The 19,884-nt window shown below is 35.0% G+C and overlaps 1 protein-coding gene across 2 annotated transcripts; it reads right to left on the bottom strand.

The window, feature by feature from the left end:
- Window positions 1-818: 818 nt before the first annotated feature.
- On the bottom strand, window positions 819-17,301 carry LOC117918681 (kinesin-like protein KIN-4A). Of its 2 annotated transcripts, none has more exons than XM_034835505.1 (26): window positions 16,852-17,301; window positions 15,584-15,730; window positions 15,327-15,476; window positions 13,995-14,248; window positions 12,691-12,878; window positions 12,468-12,592; window positions 11,691-11,727; window positions 10,067-10,158; window positions 9,817-9,927; window positions 9,593-9,706; window positions 9,309-9,402; window positions 8,867-8,982; window positions 7,453-7,548; window positions 7,253-7,372; window positions 7,052-7,168; window positions 6,869-6,949; window positions 6,593-6,664; window positions 6,072-6,165; window positions 5,964-5,995; window positions 5,502-5,599; window positions 5,321-5,419; window positions 4,940-5,161; window positions 2,445-2,607; window positions 2,024-2,176; window positions 1,641-1,946; window positions 819-1,247 (listed from the first exon to the last, which is right to left on the bottom strand). In XM_034835505.1, exons 1-25 carry the CDS (start codon window positions 16,966-16,968, stop codon window positions 1,734-1,736), a joined length of 3,105 nt encoding a protein of 1,034 aa, XP_034691396.1. In that variant the 5' UTR covers window positions 16,969-17,301; the 3' UTR covers window positions 819-1,247; window positions 1,641-1,733. The 2 variants fall into 2 exon arrangements, with proteins under 2 accessions (XP_034691396.1, XP_034691397.1); XM_034835506.1 differs by having other exon boundaries at window positions 7,259-7,372.
- Between the last annotated feature and the right edge of the window lie 2,583 nt (window positions 17,302-19,884).

The following is a 19,884-nucleotide window of genomic DNA, read 5'->3' as shown; positions in this document are numbered from 1 at the left end:
CAGGAAAGATCATGAAAAGTTTGGAAAATAGATGTAAGAAAAAATTAAAAAAAAAAAAAAAAAGTTATAACTTTATTAAAAAATACAAAATTTTTAATAGGTTTTATCCTCTAAACACTGTTAGAATTTCTTCTCGTACTTTTTCTTTCATTCTCCGGGTGATTCGACGCACCCTTAACCTTGTTGTCAGTATGAAGCGAACTAGGTGGCTTCTAATTCTACCTCAGTTGGTGGGCCCTTCCATTATTTAGCCGCTCGGCTCGTGTGATTCCGGTGAGGAACATCAGCCCACTATACAAAATTGAAAATTCAACGAAAAGGAGAAACCCATTGATTTTGTTCTTCCCGAAATTGATAAAAATGGGCGGTGGGCCATTCACCAATGCAAAATTCCATCAGCCTTCACTCAGCGCAAGTAAAGGCATTTTGGTTCCCGATGCCCTTAATTTATTATAGACGTTGGCAAGTTGCATCCATTTTTTTGACTTTGAAGAAACCAATAGCGGAGTCCCAGTCAAACCTAATTGTGAATCATTGAATATTTGATTTCAATTTATAATTCTTCCTGTCAGTACAGTCAAATAGTCTACTTTGGTATGTTAATTACTTATCAGCTTATCAGTTTGATTCCGTATCGAACTTGCTAGGATGGCTTCAAATATGAAAATTTTCAGGTTTGAGGCTGAACAACCCAGGTGTGAGCTCTTTACGGTATTGGTGTTCAGACCAGGCCTAGGGAGGAAAAGAAAACTAGAAAGCAAATTAAGAGGTGATATTTTGTCCTCAGACATGTTCAACCTAGTTTTTCATACAATCCAAATCCAACCCAACTTCATATAAAACCAAAAATTGATGATGATAATAATTTCTGAAGGCGCAAATTAGAGATTTCAACAACTTCTAATGAAATCAGCACTACGTGTGTATAAACAGGAATCAATACTAAGCGATGGTTTATACACAAAACTAAACTTAACAGAAACTTTCCTCTTTCACTGTCATTTTATGTAGGCAAATAAAAAGGGGGAAAGCACGAAGCATCTCCAACCATATCTTCTTCTATATGCATGATACTCAAATCACCCCACCTTTACAAAGTTTTTCATCCACAATCTGTGAGCCACCACCCGGACGAGATGCCTCTGAACCAATAGTTATCCAAAGCCAACACATCCAAAACTAATCCCAATCCCCATTTACAAGTCTCAGCCAAAGATAGTGGAGAGCATCGATCTCCATCTTCATACCTGCGTCCAAGAACCAAACCTGCCAGTTAGTAAAGACCCTGATGGTGGGTGGAGTGAATTTCACCACTCAAAAAGCTAAGAGGTCATAATTTATTATCTAACATAAAGAAAGTTTGATGCTTTGCAATGTATCTCACTTGGTATCAATAATAAAATATAATAACTTGACCAAGTTTAGAACTTGTAAAGCATACAGAGTCATAAAAAATCTCCAGAAAAAAAAGGCGAACTATGGCAAGTTGCAGGAGCGAGTCTTTATGAATTGAAGAAATGAGCCTTCAAGAAATTCAATCAACCATACCACTGTAAAAAAAACAAACCTTCCATGGTTCCACGGAAAAAGCAATCAACATTCACAAGCAAAGAAAAAACCACATGAGGAAGATTGCCTACCTGCAGTTATTTGTGTGGTCATGGAACCATGTGTTGGATCATATATGGCAGTCAAGATGTATACAGAGCAAAATGCAGGTGAGTATGGCATTATCACATTGTATCAACCAGAGCCCTTGGACGAGGCCTCGACCTCATGATTGTCTCATCACTGTGCTTGATCCATTCCGATAGTCTCCATGGCTTCTGCCACTTCCACTTGAACTGTAGCAGCCACTGGTGATGACTCCTCTTCCACCTCCACAGTTTTCCAGCTTGACCTACTGTGGCCAGTTTTTTCATGGACAACTGCCCGATTGGTACCATCTGCACCCACAACAATCTCTAGTTTCTTAATCAAAAGGGGAGAACACACCAAAAATAGCATAAGGATAGAGATTTACCTTTTTCTGGTCCAGAAAAGCTGTTGACTCTCTGACTGAACCATTGGCAATTCCAGCTGTATATTTCAGTTGCTTTTGTGCTGGACGTGAAACTGGAGATAAGGGATCACTCATATCATCCGCAAGGTGTTTCAATGAATTGTTTGAGTTCCCCTGTCAAATACCATAACCGTTAAGACAACAGACAAGAAGTAGCAGATGAGTTAGCAAAGGTATTTGGCCAGTAAACTATGCTGATTTACAGAACGGGTTTATACAAGCTCAAGAAATTATCTCAAATACCTTGCCAATAAAACTACGTTGCTACAAATAGACAGAAGAAAATAAGCTACAAAAAGTTATCCCAGACATCATGAATATCGTGCGAGAGGGTATGGTTGTAATGTGCAACATCAATGAAATATTGAGCAGATAATCTCACCAAAGCTGAGGTAGCAAGGGCAATAGCAACGGCTTGCTCCCTCAATTTTTGCTCCTTCACAATTTCTTTTCTCTGTGCTTCACTTTGTCTCAGTAGAATTACAAGTTCATTCAGTTGCTCTTTCATTTCCTTGATTTCCATTTCCTTTTCCCACAACTGGCATCTGTTAACCATACATGTAGAAAACAAGTTATTTAACAGAAAGGTGAAAGGAAACAGCTAAGTTAAAATTTTGCTTAGTACTGATTATCAACATTTTAGTTCAATGCAAATTGATAAAAGGAATTAAAAGCCATCAAACTTCGAGTTTCAAAGACTTCTAAATAGCAAAAGGAAGCAGCTGTCCTAAAATCTCCCATTCTCCCTAAAAAATTTCTCAACATCTCAATCAACTCTCTCTGACACTTTGAGAGAATATATGTTACATGTGCACATGCATAATGCAGGTCACCATTTCTAATAGTAAGAAAAGCTCCAAGTTATTTTAGCATAAATTCTAGAATACCAAGTTATGACTAATGTATAATAAGTGTCCAAAGATTAGGTACACATACTTGACATGGTATTTCCAAAGGATTTGTTGCAAGAAAATCTATCGTGTGGATTAAGATATGAATAAAAACTAATGACAGGATTTCTAGTGAACGCAACAAATATAATGGTTTACTATTTCGTTAAACTACAAGTTGAAAAGGTCATCTGCATAGTTGTTAAAAACTTACAATATGCTATGTTATAACAATATGATACAATTTTTTTATGGAAGTCAACACACATAGTGGTTCGTATCTTATCTTAAGCATATTTTACAATAAATATATGATACAAATATGATAAGCAATATGAAAATACAAAGATAAATCCACCTTTAACTATTTTTCATTATTTTTAAGAAAAATCAAATTCAAATATTTTTTCCTTAAAAAATTTATTATATTAATTGTTTAAAATGTATGTCAAGTTAGAAATTGATCACAATAGGGAAAGGGAGGTAATTCCCCAAATTGGGACTTTGGAGATAACACAAAAGGATAAACATATTGACAACACAAATAAGTATGCCTTGTTAAAATTTGGAACTAAAATCATATATAAGAATACAAAAAGTTAGTTTTTGTGGATTTTGTGATGAATTTAAGTATTAAACTCATATTTTGTCAAACTGTACTTTTCACAACTCTAGTATTCAATGCTTTAATATGGTATGACATAGCTTAACTATTAAATCGCACTATTTTTCATGAAATGGGATTATATATCACTCTTACTTCATGCTTCCAATATATATGTACATGGATATGTATTTTATCTATTTATTTTTTATTATATAAAAAAATTGATGGTACACAATATGATACCATACGCAATACAAAAGAATAGAAAAACAATACACAATACGCCTTATGAGCTAACAACAATGATTATCTGTACATGCCTCAAATTATAAGGAATTTTGGCTATGACCTCTCTGTTGACTTTCCCTGGGAAATCCTTATCCAACATTGAACATCATTTGACAACTAAATATATTCTCAGGTAATCCTCCAATAAATTTAAAGATGTAAATTTTCTTTCTTATTTTCCTCATTTTTTCTTAGTTTCCCACTCCTTCATCTCCCCCTCCTCCCAGTCCCTTGATTATACATGCTTCTTACCAATGTTCTCAAAGTAACAACCAAAATAAAATAAATAAATAATATCCATGCAATCTTGTTAGGAATACTGAATCAGGTTAGCAACTGGCAAAAGTTCAGGAGGATCCAGAGAGATTACACAATTTAACTAAAAGTAAGATATTTTACAAGCACAAATCCAGGAGTAGAGCTCATGTTAAAACTCCAAATAGCTAGAATTAGGCATTTATTATTTACTATCTTGTAACAACTGGAAAGAGTTTGTAGGAGGTAGTGGAAGTCAGGAATTATATTTTTATCCACATGCTGCTATTCAGCACAACACCTTTACCAACTTATCTGGGAGATCAAAGATAAGAAAGAACCACAGCAGCAGTCACATCAAATGCAAGAGACAGTATTTTTATCAATGAAGTTACAAAAATAACATTTGTTTTCTCGTGGAAAAAAGGAAAAAAGAAAAGGAGGAGATGTTATTAGAAGGCATTTCTCTTATCATCCTCACCAACCACCAGCGTGGGGTAGGAGAGGGTGAAATGGCAGGGAAGAGATTTTGAGCAAAATTCCTCTCCTTTCTGTATGTTAATTGTCCCCATTCAGTAAAAAAGCGCCCTCAATTCGTTATATTTTCTGGTTTTGTGGACTCTATACAACCTCATGCTATTTCCTATCATTTATACCCTTTTTTTTAGTTAACTGAGAGAGTATAGGATTTAGTGTTCAACTATGCTGCATAAGCTCTGTAGCTTTCAAGTGAATTAAGTGTCAGAAAATGACTAGACAATTAAATTGCGTCATGGAAGAAAGAAAATGGAAATCAAATGAAATTATTCAAGATTTTCACTATGGCATGAAGAGCACCTTGCATCTCCAGCAGCATTAAACATATACTGAAGCAGGTTCTTTGCATCTCCCATTGAGCGTAACTGGTTCCAACGACCGCGACCAGTAAAGGCACGCTCCCGCTCTTCTGCCTCAGATAGTTGTGAAGCCATTGCCACAAGCGCATTTGAAGAGATGTTCAGCATGTTCTCAAGTGTAGCTATTCTTGCCAATCTTGCATTTGGTGACATAGAGGACATTCTAAACATAGGACACTCAAATGTGAAGTAATCAACATCCCTTTATTAAACAAACCAAGATACTCCATTACAAATATTTCATCTCATCATTTCTGTTATGCTTCATACAGAAAAGGGAAATAGACAAGTAAATTTTGGAGATGATAAAATAATTATATACCTAGAATGCCCATTCTTTCCTCTTGGGGGACTGAGCCCATTCAAAGACAACTGATCCACTTGTTTCAGTAAGCCTAACTCTTCAGCCAGTGCAGCCCGTCTGAGCAAAAATATCAATTAATTAGTTTAAACACATTTAAGCAAGTTTATTGAAAATGGCAAGAAAACTATATGCTACATACACTTGGCTTTGCTTCTCATATTCAAAACGAACTTCGTGCACATTCACCATGACTTCTAGCTCATGGTCAAGCCACCGTTGCAAAGACTTCTCATTGTTCTAGATATTTAAAATAAAATTAAAATGGTTAGAAATGATACTGACAGAGCTGGTTCAACAACATTCACTTAAAATCGGCTGATGCCCTTATATTTGTTTAGGTATTGATTCCAAAAAAGTCTTATCTAATGACGTCTTTTTGGCAACAAAGTTAATATTTTAGAGTTGACAATGGGTTTGGTGGTTTCAGTTGGATGAAAAACGCTAACCTGTTTGATCAAATTAGAGAACACTGAAACCAACTTTTTATTTGAGTACCCAAACCCAACCTGCTTAAAATCAAGCTGGTGGTTTGAGACAGCTTTTTGCCAGCTCTATAATAAAATAAGCCAGTATATGGAAAAACCAAGTATAGAGAATTTACCAGCCCTGTTGGTGTATGTCCATTGGAATAAACTGAAATAGAAAGCACATGATTAGAAAATAAGAAAATAGGATGATGGAAAATTTTCAAGAGAAAACATTTATGTACCGGAATTATCACGTGCTGAAGATTTGCGAGCTTCTAGTAACTCTTTCAGCCTTTTGGTAGCTACTGCAGCCTCTTCAGTTTTTCTTTGAAGAACCTGAAAGAAAGGAGCTTCTTCCAATAATTAGCCACAAATCTTTGTGTTTCTATGAAATCCTAGCAACCAAATAATAGGTCAAGCCAAAGAAGGGCCGGAGGTTGGCATTTGTTCTGATTCCCAGCTAGGACAAAGCCACAATTAATACTTGTCAATAGTTTTCACTATGTGATAGTGGCAGTTCTAATTGATCTAGACTGGATATCTTTATCATGCATGGGTCTACATCCAACCACCTTAGCACAAGAAAGGGGGTAAAGGCAAAAGAAGTACTGAAACTAAGGAATGAGAATTTGACGATGGAATTGTACAATACAGATAAACCCCTCCCCTACATTACAGAAGTAGACATGTAGAATATATCTCAAATGGGAGTTAAGCATTAACAATGTGTCAGATGTATCAATTGTAAGATAGAAATCCCTACCATTTTCTGGCGCTGATTCAGGGCTTGCAATTTATGTCGCTCATACTCATTTCTCCTACCCTCTTTCTTCAGCTGGTTGAGAAAAACCATTATAATTGTTAAAAATTACATGTTACAGGTAAATAAAGCAACAATAAATCTGTTTGATTGAAAGGTATAAGGATATAAAACTGCAGGCATTGTTAAGGCAAGGTTATTTTTATGGCCACCTAGACGAAAGGCATAATATGGAAGTAACCCTGACTTCTAGTTCATGGAAAAGAGGAAGTGAAGGACCTGAAGCAGTTCCTTCTCACGAGAGGCCTTCCATTGTCGAAATTGTTCTGCTTCTTGTTTTATCTTGTGCTGCAACTGTACCTGCAAAAGAGTAATGGCAGGATCAATTCTAAGAACATATGAAAAACTATTTATTATTATGAGAATGTCGGAATCTACCAAAGCACAAGACTGAGAACCAACCTTTTGGGCTTTGATAGACTGTATTTCATCTTGCAGCCGCTTTGTTGCTTCATCACTTTTTTGTTTTTGCTTTAAAAGCTGAACCTGATTTTCTTGTTTCTTCTTAAGATCTAAAATCTGAAGTTCACAAATTATGGGTTTCCTTATAATTTCAACGAGAACACATGTTCATGACAGTTGATATAATTGGAGAAAACATACAGTCACCTGTGCTTCAAGTGCTTTTAGTTTCTGCGCATGAACATCTTGCACCTTTTGTCTTTGTCCATCAGAAGTGGCAGCAAGGCTTTCAACTTCAGCTAATAAACGGTCTCTCTCTTGCTGTATGTTATATAATATCATCCTTTAAAGAGAGAATATAGAAAAAGTTGATTTAGAAATTCAAGATTTTTCTATTTCACCTGCACAATTCTTTTCTCTTCCTCAAGTTCCATGATTTTCTTCCCAAAGTGCTGCTTAAGTGCTTCAGTGTCACCCCCAAAAAGTTTCATCTCAGACTGCAAAAAGATGTAAAATTCCAAACTAAGTTGAATATAGGGATGGAGGAACAAGATACAGACTCCATACCAGAACTCTGCTCAAGTCAAAAACACTCAAGGAATTTGATAGGAAAGTGTAAAATATTCAAAATGGCTGTAGGAAAAATGAATAAATTATTCTAATATGATCCAGTAATGTTCGGCAACAGAAAACTGTGAAACTTTATTACTATAATTCTTTTATATATAGGAATATCATAACAAGTAAAGAGAGTATAAGAAAGAAATCTCCTCACAACAAAGAAACAAAAACAACAAGATCACTGAAAGTTTTCTAGAACTCCTTGCAAGAACAGAGCATAGAGAAGATGAAAACATTGTGGACTATCAGAATCAAACTCATCTAATATTAATTATGCATGGGAATTACATGCACATTGGCTGTTAAATGAATATTTTGTGATTCAATTAACAGTTAAACATGAGATTCTTTATAGTTTCTCCTCTCCATGGTACAGGGCTCCTAGCACTTGGGCTATGAAAAAAGAAGAAGAAGAAAGGAAAAGGAAGTAGTGACTGTTCAGAAGTAAGAATGGCTTTAAATAGGTAGTTTTCTAGGCGATCATAAAACTAGTTCACTGTAAACATATTTGGACATCAATGTCAAGCTGTTTAGAAAAAGTTAAAACAACACATTGGAGAACTTCAGATATCAAATCCATGAGATATATACTTTTGCTTTGGGCATTTATTCTAAAAGGAATGTAAGAAAAATAGAGAATCATCCTTTGATTTTATTTTTTTAAAATCAAAATTTGAGATTAAGGATCCGAACATTCGTTTCAGACATGATACCTATGTATCTTGTGGAAAATTTCACCAGCTGATAATTGTGATGAATAAATAATTTTTTTTTTACTAAAAAAAAAAGGCTCCACAGAGGCCCAAATAGATCATCAGAAATCTTCCCAATGGCCTAGAAACTCCTATTTTTGTTTTGTTTCTTTGGCTCCTCAAAGTTGGTTACAAATTCACCCACCGTCAAATTCCATAGGCATCATGACAGATAGAAAAAAGCAATGCATCATGATTATAATAAGGAAAGGAGATGTTAGCTCAGATATAGCCAATGTTTAGTGATTCGCATATGTATGATCCTGAGTTAGAGTTCCACAAAAATGCCGTTGATATTATAAAAATAAAATCCTTGGTAGATAACAATTTTAGTTGGTCAAGAAAAGGTATATACCATCTGTATCAATACTATTCTTTGTCTTACTATATCGAACCAAGTACATGGAAATAAAATGCATAAACCAAGGCCTAGATGTAAAACCTCTTTCTGCTCCAAGCGTTTGTTTAATTCATTCAATTCTTTGTCCATGGTATTCTGCAGAAGCGCATGCTCCCACTCTCTTGCGGCTACTTCATCCATCTCCCTGGAATCTTCACCTGCAGAAATTGGCAATTGTACCTCAAATTTTGAGTGGACTAGGAAACTAAAATAAGTTATATCTAATAAGAAACCTCCAATAGATTAGTCCTACCAATAAAAAGCTGGCATTTCCCATGCACAAGCACACCCAAAATAAATAAATAAATAAAAATAGAAAGTGAATATCCATTATAGGAATAAGTAGCGAAGCACGAACTAGAGGACCAGAAACCAAGCTCTTCTATAATATATTAAGATGCTGAGCATGGAAGTTTATACCACATCACTTCCCATGTCATTCTTCAGAATAGTTCTTAATAATACAGCTAGGTGAATGGTTTACCACTTATAACTTCACCCATTGGATAATCAGATGATTCCATACTCTGCAAGCCCCTCTTGAGTCCATCAGTTTTTACAAAACAAATGCTGCCTTCCTGAAATATGAAAACCAGTGTCACACAACATTCCATCCAGCTAAATCCAGCTAATATATTCAGATCTTTTCCTACTGAAATATAGTGATAAGGAGAAGGCTCCAAATTGCAATTTATACACATGAAAGGATAAAACAATGCTCTCTTGGAAGAAAAAGAGAGGAAAGAAATAAGTTTTATATTAACCTACTTGAGCATTGGATTCACACTGCCCTACAACAGCACATCTGCTTCGGTACTCATGAAGTTCTCGACATAGTTCCTCATTAGTAGTCTCAAGCCAAGAAATCCTTTCCTTAAGAACCTATACAACCAGAAAAATTACAAAGAACCAATCAAATGTAATTTACCTCTTAAAGAAGCAGAAACAACTAATCTAGCTCAAAACAGTCTCAGATGAGATAGGTCATATACCTGCATTTCATCAGATGAAGTTCCTCCCCTACGAGCACAAAGTTCTGCCTGCAAGTACTCTAGCTGCTGGCGCATCTTCTGCATTTCATTTGATACCAAGTCTCTATTAACCTGAATAAGATAAAGGGCTTCTTCATTAGGCACCAGAACGTATGGAGTTTCAATACCAAGTTTCTCCAATTACATTGAGGAGGAGGGGAAAATAGGACAAGAAATAAGGGAAAAAGATAAGGTAATCTGAGATACTTACAACAGGCTTATTCTGGATATTACGAGCGCGATTAGCATATTTGAGAGTATTAAGAGTTTCCTCAGCATTGATATCGGCAGGACTGATGCAAGCTGGAAGGAGAACAGCATTTGGGATTAATAAGAGAAGCACGGAAGAATTTAAATTTCCAATCAAAGGGGCACATTCAAATCAAAATTGTCAAGCATTATATCCAATTATTAGATGATAACACTTCAATAAAAGCGGGAAAAAAAAAAAAAGAGAATCAGAATGCAGACCCCATAACCAAAATTAGAGGGCATAGGTTGTATTGGTGTAGGTGAAGTCAAATGTGTCTGGATGCATATAATCTCATTCCCTTTATAACAATTACCAGTTCATCATAATTAAAACAAAACAAGGAAACAAATGGGGAAAATATAATAGCTCATGCAACTGATGAGGTGAGCAAAAAAAGAATAGAAAAGAATGTCAACTTCTACTAGGAACGACTTTAGCCTCCCTAATAAAAAAAAAGAAAGAAGTAATATGAAGTACCAACAAAGAGTATTTTGAGATCCTGTATGCTATTTCTGATAATATTGAGCATATTCCATAACATAGATCTTACTTTTTTTCTCTTTAAAATCCATCACGGGCAAACAGCAACGTGTACTTTGTTACATTAAATTTGTTGAAATAGATAGATTCTGAGATGCAATAGCATTTCTCAAGCCACCAATGCTCTGCAGAAGCAATTTTCAAGGCCATAGGCTTTTTTTTCCCTATCCACATGTGGGATGCTAAGAAGGAAACTATCAACATGAGCTCATGGTCAACAAATTATCAACTCAACCAAATATATTATCCCATTTATTTAGGTTGAGTGCAGGAATACATTTTTTGGTTGTGGGTCTGATTTAGAGTAGGGCAACTCATCCATGCAGTAGGGCTGCATTTGTCAAATCAGCAATCCAACCCACAACTTTGACAACCGAAATACTTTCACATATCAAATTGATTATTATGTTCATTCATTTATTCTATTTTAGAAAAGGATAATTCAATAAATATTCGATAGATCAATGAGGCTAATATAACCAATAAAAAGTAAAGATCGGGTTGTGACAGATCATAAATCATGGTAAATGGTCATACAATTGCCATACATTTGTAACATTAGTGGTTCTCTAACAAAACCCCCCTCCCACTTAGATATTTTCACTTATACCTTAAAGGTTTCTTTGTTTATGATGGAGATCATTTCTTGGGAAAATGCATCATAAAAGTGATAATAAACAGCATCATGAGTTGTGATACATGATTCCTCATGATGGACACAATCCAGAAACATTTTCCACCACCTTCTGGAAAATCTTTATTGTAGATTGTGAGTGGCAGGGTGGGAATCCTATGAGGTAAGTGTTAGCTGCCATCATATGTAATTTAGAATTGCCTTGTTAGTGGAAGTAATCACCAAAGCTCAGGCAATGACTTCCATTGAAACAAATAGAGCCTATGGGAAAAAAGCTAAATTCCATAGAATTGTTTAGGTAGACTTTACACAATTCAAATTTTCTATATAAAACAGAACAGCGTTAAAACATAACGTCACAATAATTAAACAATCAGTAAAAGGAAATACGAAACATAAAGATTTTACCTATCATAACAGTTTTGCTGTTTCCACCAAGTGAATCCTGCCAAAATGCATAATTGAACTCAGAATAGAAGAATTATAAAAAGGAAGAAACAAAACAAAAGCCAAAACTTAATATGTCACTCAAACACTTCGAAAGTAGTTCGTGTAAGATCAACTAATCCCACATTTAATTGCTAAATCCTGTATAACAAGTTTCAGAAATACAAAACCCCAAATTTGACACCTAATTAACCGAGATTTTGACGAATCTAATTCAGAACTGAGCTATAATTTGTCATTGATATTAATAAACTGTTAAATTGCCACCTACCCTAAAGCTTAAACCCCCCTCACATGCAGCCCAAACCTACACATGGAGGTCAAACAACCAACATGCACAAACAAATGAAGAAACATTACATTCCAATACTTCTAAAAATCAAAGTTCTAATAGCATATTAAACTATCACTAGTTTCAACACGTTAAGAAATGGATCAAGATAGTGTATGTTAATCTAAAAATAACTATTTCTATTAAAAAAATAAAAAATAAAAATATTAGAAAGTCAAGAAAATATCTCCAGTCATGCACTACTGGACAATGTACTACAAGCATTTTTTAAGCCATATAAAAGAGTCAAGACATGAGCCATAAACAAGCCAGAGATAGATACTAATTGCATAAAAATGTCATCAAGTTGATCACTTTGCCATGAAAAAATCAGGAATGCAGAATTTATTCCTAAACAACTTCATATCTCAGAAACATCATATAGATAAGCACAATATTGATCAAACCTGCAAAAGTCGAGTAAGTTTACTATCTCGATAAGGAACATGCACACCTTCTTTCCGCTTTTTCTCATCCCCCAGTGCACTGATGACATTACCAAGTGCAAGAAGCCCCTTATTAATGTGAATGCCTGAAAAATTAGGGGGGAAACTTATTTTCATCATTTATATGCTCAAAAAGAATGATGGAATTCATTAAAGAGATAAGAAGGCTTATACTACTACTTACCTTCTTTGAAACGAAGGCCATCAGAACCTGTTCTTTTAGCTCGTTCAGATCCAGCAAGATCTACCAAATGAAGCTTTGCACTTAAATACTCCTCACCCATCTCCTCATTTGAACAATTATCACCAGGAAAAGTTGGATGGAGTTTGCGCATCTGTTCTAATGAGATTGTGAAGATGGCATGAGACCGACTGTTACAAACATGCAAAAGGAAATCACACCATTAGATAATAAAGATTTACTGATAAGCTAATAGGGGTGAATTAAGTTCTTCCTAGAATTTAAAGCTCTCTACAATAGATGACCATGGAATATTAAATTTCAGAAACAACCATGCAACATGGATTAAAAAAAAATTCCAAATGCAACGAAGAAACATACTCAGTATCAAGGTCCCAGTGTGCAAAATATTTCATAAATTCAACTGCCCAAAGAAAATGATGCTCTCTTTTATGAGGTCCAAGGTGCTTTCACATTCTTTCGGAGGTCATATTCCATAAACTTCTCCCGTTATTATTTTTCTTTGTTTCCTTTAATGATCTCCTTTCATGTACAACAGGTTCTGCAGAAGTTTGGCAAGATTGAAAAGATTATATGAAAGGTGCAGGATTGGCATCAATGGAAGAGAAACTATCCCCCCATTTTTTATCAGAAAAATGGATCCTTATCAATAAAGTCACATCCCTATGATAGAAGATTGACAAAGTGGCATAACTGTGGCAGGTGCCATTGTGGCATGATCCTTGCTGATATGATGCACAGGAATCAGGGGAGCCCGGTGATAATTAAGGTGATATGCTTACTTCGTTGCATCAAAGTTTGTCTAACATGTCATACAGTTCCTAAAAAGGCTGGCCATCTGTGACAATACCATCATCTATCTACAAAGTACAGACTGCTTAGCTGATGACAATATTGTTTTCCCGATCAATGTCTAAGCAGTCACCATTTTTTTATTATCGATTTCAATCCAGGAATCAATGGCCTAAGTAATGATGCATAAAAAAGATAAATCATAAATTCACAATCTCATAGCTTAATCAAACATTTTATGCCAGCTGCTAACCATTCTACTGCAATGATGACGATGATGTTATAAAATTTCAGTAAAAAAGAAAAGCTCAAACCAAAAGGTCTTAGTTTCTACATGCACCATCCACTTTTTCTATGATCTCAGTTTTCTGACTTGATTAATGAAAAACATGAGTGCTTCAGTTTTTATGAACATATACTAATAAAAGTCCTCCTCAAGCAGCAAACAAATTTCTATTAATCAGGGAAGATAAAATTAAAGATGCAAGGTTCACCTAGACTGGTTGTTCATGTTTGTACTCCCTGTTGCCCTGCTGAATGATCCTTGTTCAAGACAAGAAGCCATTTCCTTAAGTGTGCTAACACTAACTTCAGTTGATCCAGCCAGTGTTATAACTCCATTCGATGTTTCACGAATTTGTATTGGTGGCCTCCCAGGGACAGCAATTCTCGCAGCATGTCCATTAGTAGCCTCTGGTTTGCTCACAGTTGGGGATTCCAGCAAGTCCCTCACTTCTTCTTTTAGGATCTTCAAATTCAAACCCCATTATTAGTTCCATATTATGACAGTAGATAAATAACATAGTAGTCATGGAACTTTACAAAGAGTAGATGAGAATTAGAAGAATCAATGTTTCTTCATTACAAACCAGAGTCGGTAGGAGTGACGTACAGAAATTATTCTAAGAACATGCCCAGGAGTTTGGGTTAAACCGGAGAAAAAGACCTAATGCAAAATTGTTTTATGCTCAGAATGTCATAAAAGCATATTGCATAAAATCAAACTGTCATATTGTGGGCAAAAGTTCTGTTTCAGAAAGTGAAGTCAGTAAATGAGGACAACATTATCAACATCAGCCGTTTTTTTCTTTTTTCACTGTAGCCATGATTTTAAAACTCCAGAACCAGTAATAACCAGCCATTCGAACTCACACTCCGAATATACCACCCACAATTTGAACTGTATTAATATTAGGTGGAATAAAATCATAAATTTCACCAAGATTCAGGAAAATCAATTAAGATTTGAAAATTAGTCATTTTAATATTTCTTTATTAATTTGGATGGATATTCAGATGAATTCAACCAAGTAATTAAAGTTTTGAAAACATCAAATTTTTCCAAAGCTGTCTTAACTCCCAATTCAGAAAATTAGAGTTCAGAAAAAAAAAAATATATATATATATATATATATATATTTAATTAAAATCTGCCCTTAGTTCAGAAAATAAAAGAAATAACTAGAGCCTAAAGCTATGATCAAGGACTCAAAAGTTAAGAATGAAATAAGTCCACTGATCAGTGACCCCAAAAGTTCCTAGTGAGGCAGAAAACAGCAACATAAGTTGCCCTTGTGATATAAAATGAATGATTTCAATTATTATCATTCTGCAATTTAATAATTCAAGGAATACATGACCACTGCTTAACTAAAATGGTTTTTTTTTTTTTTCCTTTTGGGGGTCAATGATTTTATCTTTCCAGTAGGATATCAATAGCTCCAAAGAAAAAATGATAATATTCAGTGCATGAATGAGTGAATATCTAGATTTGATGTACCACAAAATAAAGAAAGAAAGAAAGATAACACATAAAATCAATGAACCTCAATGAAGGATACGTGCAACTGGAACTCAGATTGATGTTTCAGTGTTTCAATCTTGTTGAACAATGCATTCATAGCTTGAGGAATCAGTCCTGTCTGGCAACCATCTTTGAAGCCAGTTCCCATCGTATATGTTTTACCTGACCCCGTCTGCAGCACATGTCATTGTCAAGTGTCAACCACTTAATAGGAAAGGAAGCTGCATGAAGTAAACCTTATCTCACTTAAAACAGTTCTTGAATGGGATTGAATTTCACCTGACCATAAGCGAGAACAGTCGCATTGTATCCTTGGAACAAACCATCAACCAGAGGAGTGATGCATTCTTCAAACATAGCAGATGATGGAGAACCACTATTTCCATAGACATGATCAAATGTAAATGAATGAGTACCAATTTGCACCTGCATCATAATCAAAACCAAGATTAAATCCTCAGTAATTGGGCGGGCAACCAAAATGTAACAGAAAGAATAGGATCTACGAAATTCTTTTTCCTGTCTTAGTAAGAGATTGGATTCATTCATGTTAAACCAGAACAGTCGTTATAATTATGAAACTAATACAAATGGTGAGCTGATATCACTTTATCAGCATCATAATCATCCTAATTTCATACCAACTAGTAGGAGTCACTTAAAGAACAATGATATATCTTCGAAACTCTAGACAGAACAAATTTGGATTTCATTTCGCTTTTACCCATCTTAAATACTATTACACAAATTAGTGTCCTTGTAGATTATGTTGTCTGCCTTTTAAATTTTTACTACAGCTAATTTAATGTTTCCTTCATGTAAGATCAGCCAACCCACTACAATTTTGGGTTCACATGTGAGGACTTCAGTTTGAGAATTGCTAGGTTTGAAATACCTCTGTCCTGAGGCCTGAATAGAATATACTGACATCATGCCAAAATTAAAATCCACCCTGCTATGAACGACCAAATCTAGATAAAGTTCATCAGCGCTCAATTCATTAAAAAGTTTGAAGTGTAGTTAGTAAAAATTCTCACAATATAGTAGAGATTCTGTAATTATTGACATCATAATCACTTGATTATCCATAATAAATGGTTATAATAACAATTTCGGCCAACTTCTTCCAAAAATGCCTTCAGCCAAACCAGTCCGAAAACTTTCAAAAGCACAAACGTTTTCAAACGTCAAGGTCTTCTCCTTTTCATAGCGTGGCGTTCAGAAGCAACAACTTCATATGCACCTTCAACCCGGTTTGTCATGCACATGAAGACCAATAACCAGACTACCAAGAACCTATATATAAAGATTTTGCATGGATTATTCCCAATCCATATGTATGTGTATGATAAAAACAAAAATATACTCAACCGGCTCCTCTGATTCTCCAATGCCTTACCCTTAAAACAAATACAGGCAATGCAAAGGAAATCATGAAACACCCAAGTCCACAAACACCATCAATTCACCAGAGCAACAAATTCAAAACAACAAACAACTATGGCCGCAATTCCAGTCAAGAACAAAGTAATGGAAATGAAAACAACCTGAGGCTTCCCGTGCACAACGGTGACACAATCCTCACATCCTTGAAGGCGCTCATCGCCGATGAGAGGACGAATGTGAACCGCGACCTTGACGGAGCAATTCTCCGGCGCTTCCATAGGTAGTAGAAGTTTAGCAAGAGAGCAGGACAAGTCCAGAGAAGAATATTAATTTTCTAGGAAAATCACTCTCATTGTCAGGAGAAAGAAAGCGATAGAGCAACAGATGTAAGAGGAAAGTGGTTTTAACAGTATAGAGTGAGAAACAGGAGATTTTAGAGAGAGAGAGTGGTGGTTGGGAGTGGGGAAGCAGAGGCGGTTAGAGAGGGTTGTATTTAAAAAGCGGAGGTGGAGGAAGGAGTCGTGGCGGAAGGCCGACAACAACCACTATCATTTTCCTTTCCCTTCACTCCCTCAGCTCCCTGCCATGGCGGTAGTGCTTCCCTCCCACTCTTTCCCAAAATGCCCTTCTCCCCGTCGCCCACCCCAAAGTTTATAACGCCAACTGTACCATCATGCGGTATCTACGTAAAACGCGCTATGGTTTTTAGTATTTGTTTTTTCTTTTTCAGAAAATGCTTACGTGTCTCATCCACGTGTCCTTGTTTTTATTTTTCCTTTGCGGAATCTCATTTCCTCTCAAGTAATCTATTTGGAGTAGTTGGATAATTGACCATTAATGTTTTTCCCTTATTGTGTTATTAAAAAAAGACAAAAAAACTAATGGAGAATTCATATCAATTTAATAATATGATTTGGACCTCGGATCCCTCCTAAATTGGCTTATTCCTCTAAAATTGGTTTATAATAATCACAAATAATTGCCACGTAGACTTATTATATAATATGTCAATTTATCAAATTAATTACACAAAAGACTTTGTAATAATGCAGAGCCCAGAATTTAAAGCCATTAATCAAAATAAAATAATTGTTAAATAATTTATTTATTAAATTATTTTACTATATTGAACAAATATTAAATTCCAAGCTTCTTTTGTAAAAACTGAGGTGGCCTGCCTAACTAACTATAAATCACAGAAAGGACGGCAAAACGTCAGGCCACGTTGCAGTTTGGACGGCGGAGATTGGTTGAGAAGGGAGACTGAAAGCGAGACCACCAAATTAAACGTAGCCGCAACTACAAGCAGCTTTTGGGCCCTTCGTCACATGCTCTTGTATTTTCCCTGGCTCTTAATTGGGTGGGCCCAACACTCTGAAAAAATATGAATTAAAAAGGGAACAGGAAAGTTACGGGTGGGCCCAATCTTCCCCTCCATCAGCCAGGACCCAAACCATATTTAAGGGTTAAACAAGAGGGTTAGGGGCTCATAGAACCATGCTATTTAAGCATTGTTATAAGGGGAGTGAGACCCCGTCCATGATGACTCACAATTGGTTGGTTTGGTAGGAACCTTAAAAATCAGTTAATTTGTTTTTGACTTGTTATTAGATTTCAATCAATTTTCTAAATTAAATATTGATTATTCAAATTCGTTTGTCCTTTTATATCATGGAAAAAATAAAATAAGAAAATAAATAAAAATAATCTAAATTATCTCATTTAATTTATTATAAAAAGTATAAAAATAAATTAATAAAAAATAAGATTTTTTAGTTATCTTCTAAAATATCCAAAAATCCGGATTGGTTATTTTGTTGACCAATTTTTTCGTCTCGAATGGAACTAACTATCAATATAAGAATCATTTTTTTCTCACCATAAAGCAAAGAGTTTTAACCTTGGTTTTTATAGAGAAAAATATGAAAATTTTCAAGAAATAACTTATATATATATATATTTTTGAAAGAAAAATGTATTCTTTTTTTGTTCCCAAGAAAAGAACAACACGTATTACTCATTTTCTACCTCCAATATAAATAAATAAATTTGGGAAAGTATGTAAAAAATTTCAATTAGTTTAAACCTTTTTTTCTATTTTTCAATTTTCCATATTTATTTATATTTAATCATGATGCATAAAAAATCAGAAAAAAAAAAACAATTTTTTATAATTTTTTTACTTCTTTGCTTAAAGAAAAGAAAAGAAAAATAGTGTGGGATACTAAAAAAATCCATGTAAATAATGTTACTATCAAGTCGCTTTATGGATTCACATTGCTTCTATATGATAGAATTTAGATGCAAGTGAAGTATATACATATGTAATGATTTATTTGGAAGTTTGAATTAATCCAAACCTTCTTCAACCTGAAGCAATGGAGAAAGAGGGAAAAGAGAGGGAAAATACAGATATCTCAACCTTAAGTTTCCTTTTCTTTACCTAACTTTTCTATTCATTGGATTCTACCAAAACTGGACCGTTAGCTTCAATTAGAGACATACAACAACAATAAAGGCCCCCACTTATTCAAACTAAATGGCCAAAAAAAAATTAAATTAATTTTTGGGATTAATTGGTTATAGTTTTAAGGATGTGATTGGTTGTGTCATAATCTAGTTGTTAATATGTTTTGGTCGGTACCAACCCATCGACTCCATTTATAATACTCCAAAACAGCATGAGTACCAATTTTAGAAACATTCTTACTTAGTTGTATGTCCCAAAGTTCTATTATGACTACACAAAATTTTCAATGCATACCCTTTTGTATAGACAACAGGACAATTCAAATTGGAGTTGATATGAATTATCCAAGGGAGGAATGCCTTGAAGAAAGGATGATGGAAGCGTGTGCATGTATCCTTTCTCTTTTGCTTGGCCTGTAGGCAGTGGAGTCTGTATGTAGATGGGTGTTGATGAGTGAAGGATCTTGTGGGTTTCAAGAAAATGATGATGACTCCGTTCTTTGGAGTGGCTCCAATTGTTGCTGTGTCCATGTCTTCTAAAAGGGAAAGTGTTGTTCTTGGAGGGTTATCAAGTGCTTCTTGATCATTTGAAAGGGCAGTTCCATCCGGAAGTCCCAACCAGAAAATTTCATTGCATGGGATACCAGAGAAGAAAAGGAATTATTTGGAAGTGTTGGATGGATTCATCATCAAGATTGCTTTTGAAAACAGGAATCATTAATTGA

Source organism: Vitis riparia, chromosome 7, assembly GCF_004353265.1.
Source record: "Vitis riparia cultivar Riparia Gloire de Montpellier isolate 1030 chromosome 7, EGFV_Vit.rip_1.0, whole genome shotgun sequence".
NCBI lineage: Eukaryota > Viridiplantae > Streptophyta > Magnoliopsida > Vitales > Vitaceae > Vitis > Vitis riparia.
This window is presented reverse-complemented; position numbering and strand designations above follow the sequence as displayed.

Bases quoted from the DNA above. Each gene is read 5' to 3' on its own strand.
- LOC117918681 (XM_034835505.1), bottom strand. From the start codon at position 16,968: ATGGAAGCGCCGGAGAATTGCTCCGTCAAGGTCGCGGTTCACATTCGT. The intron at 9,403-9,592 runs GTAGGTTAATAT...TTCATATTTCAG, and splicing joins AGTGTGAATCCAATGCTCAA to GAAGGCAGCATTTGTTTTGT. The intron at 5,162-5,320 runs GTATATAATTAT...TCCTATGTTTAG, and splicing joins GGAAAGAATGGGCATTCTAG to AATGTCCTCTATGTCACCAA.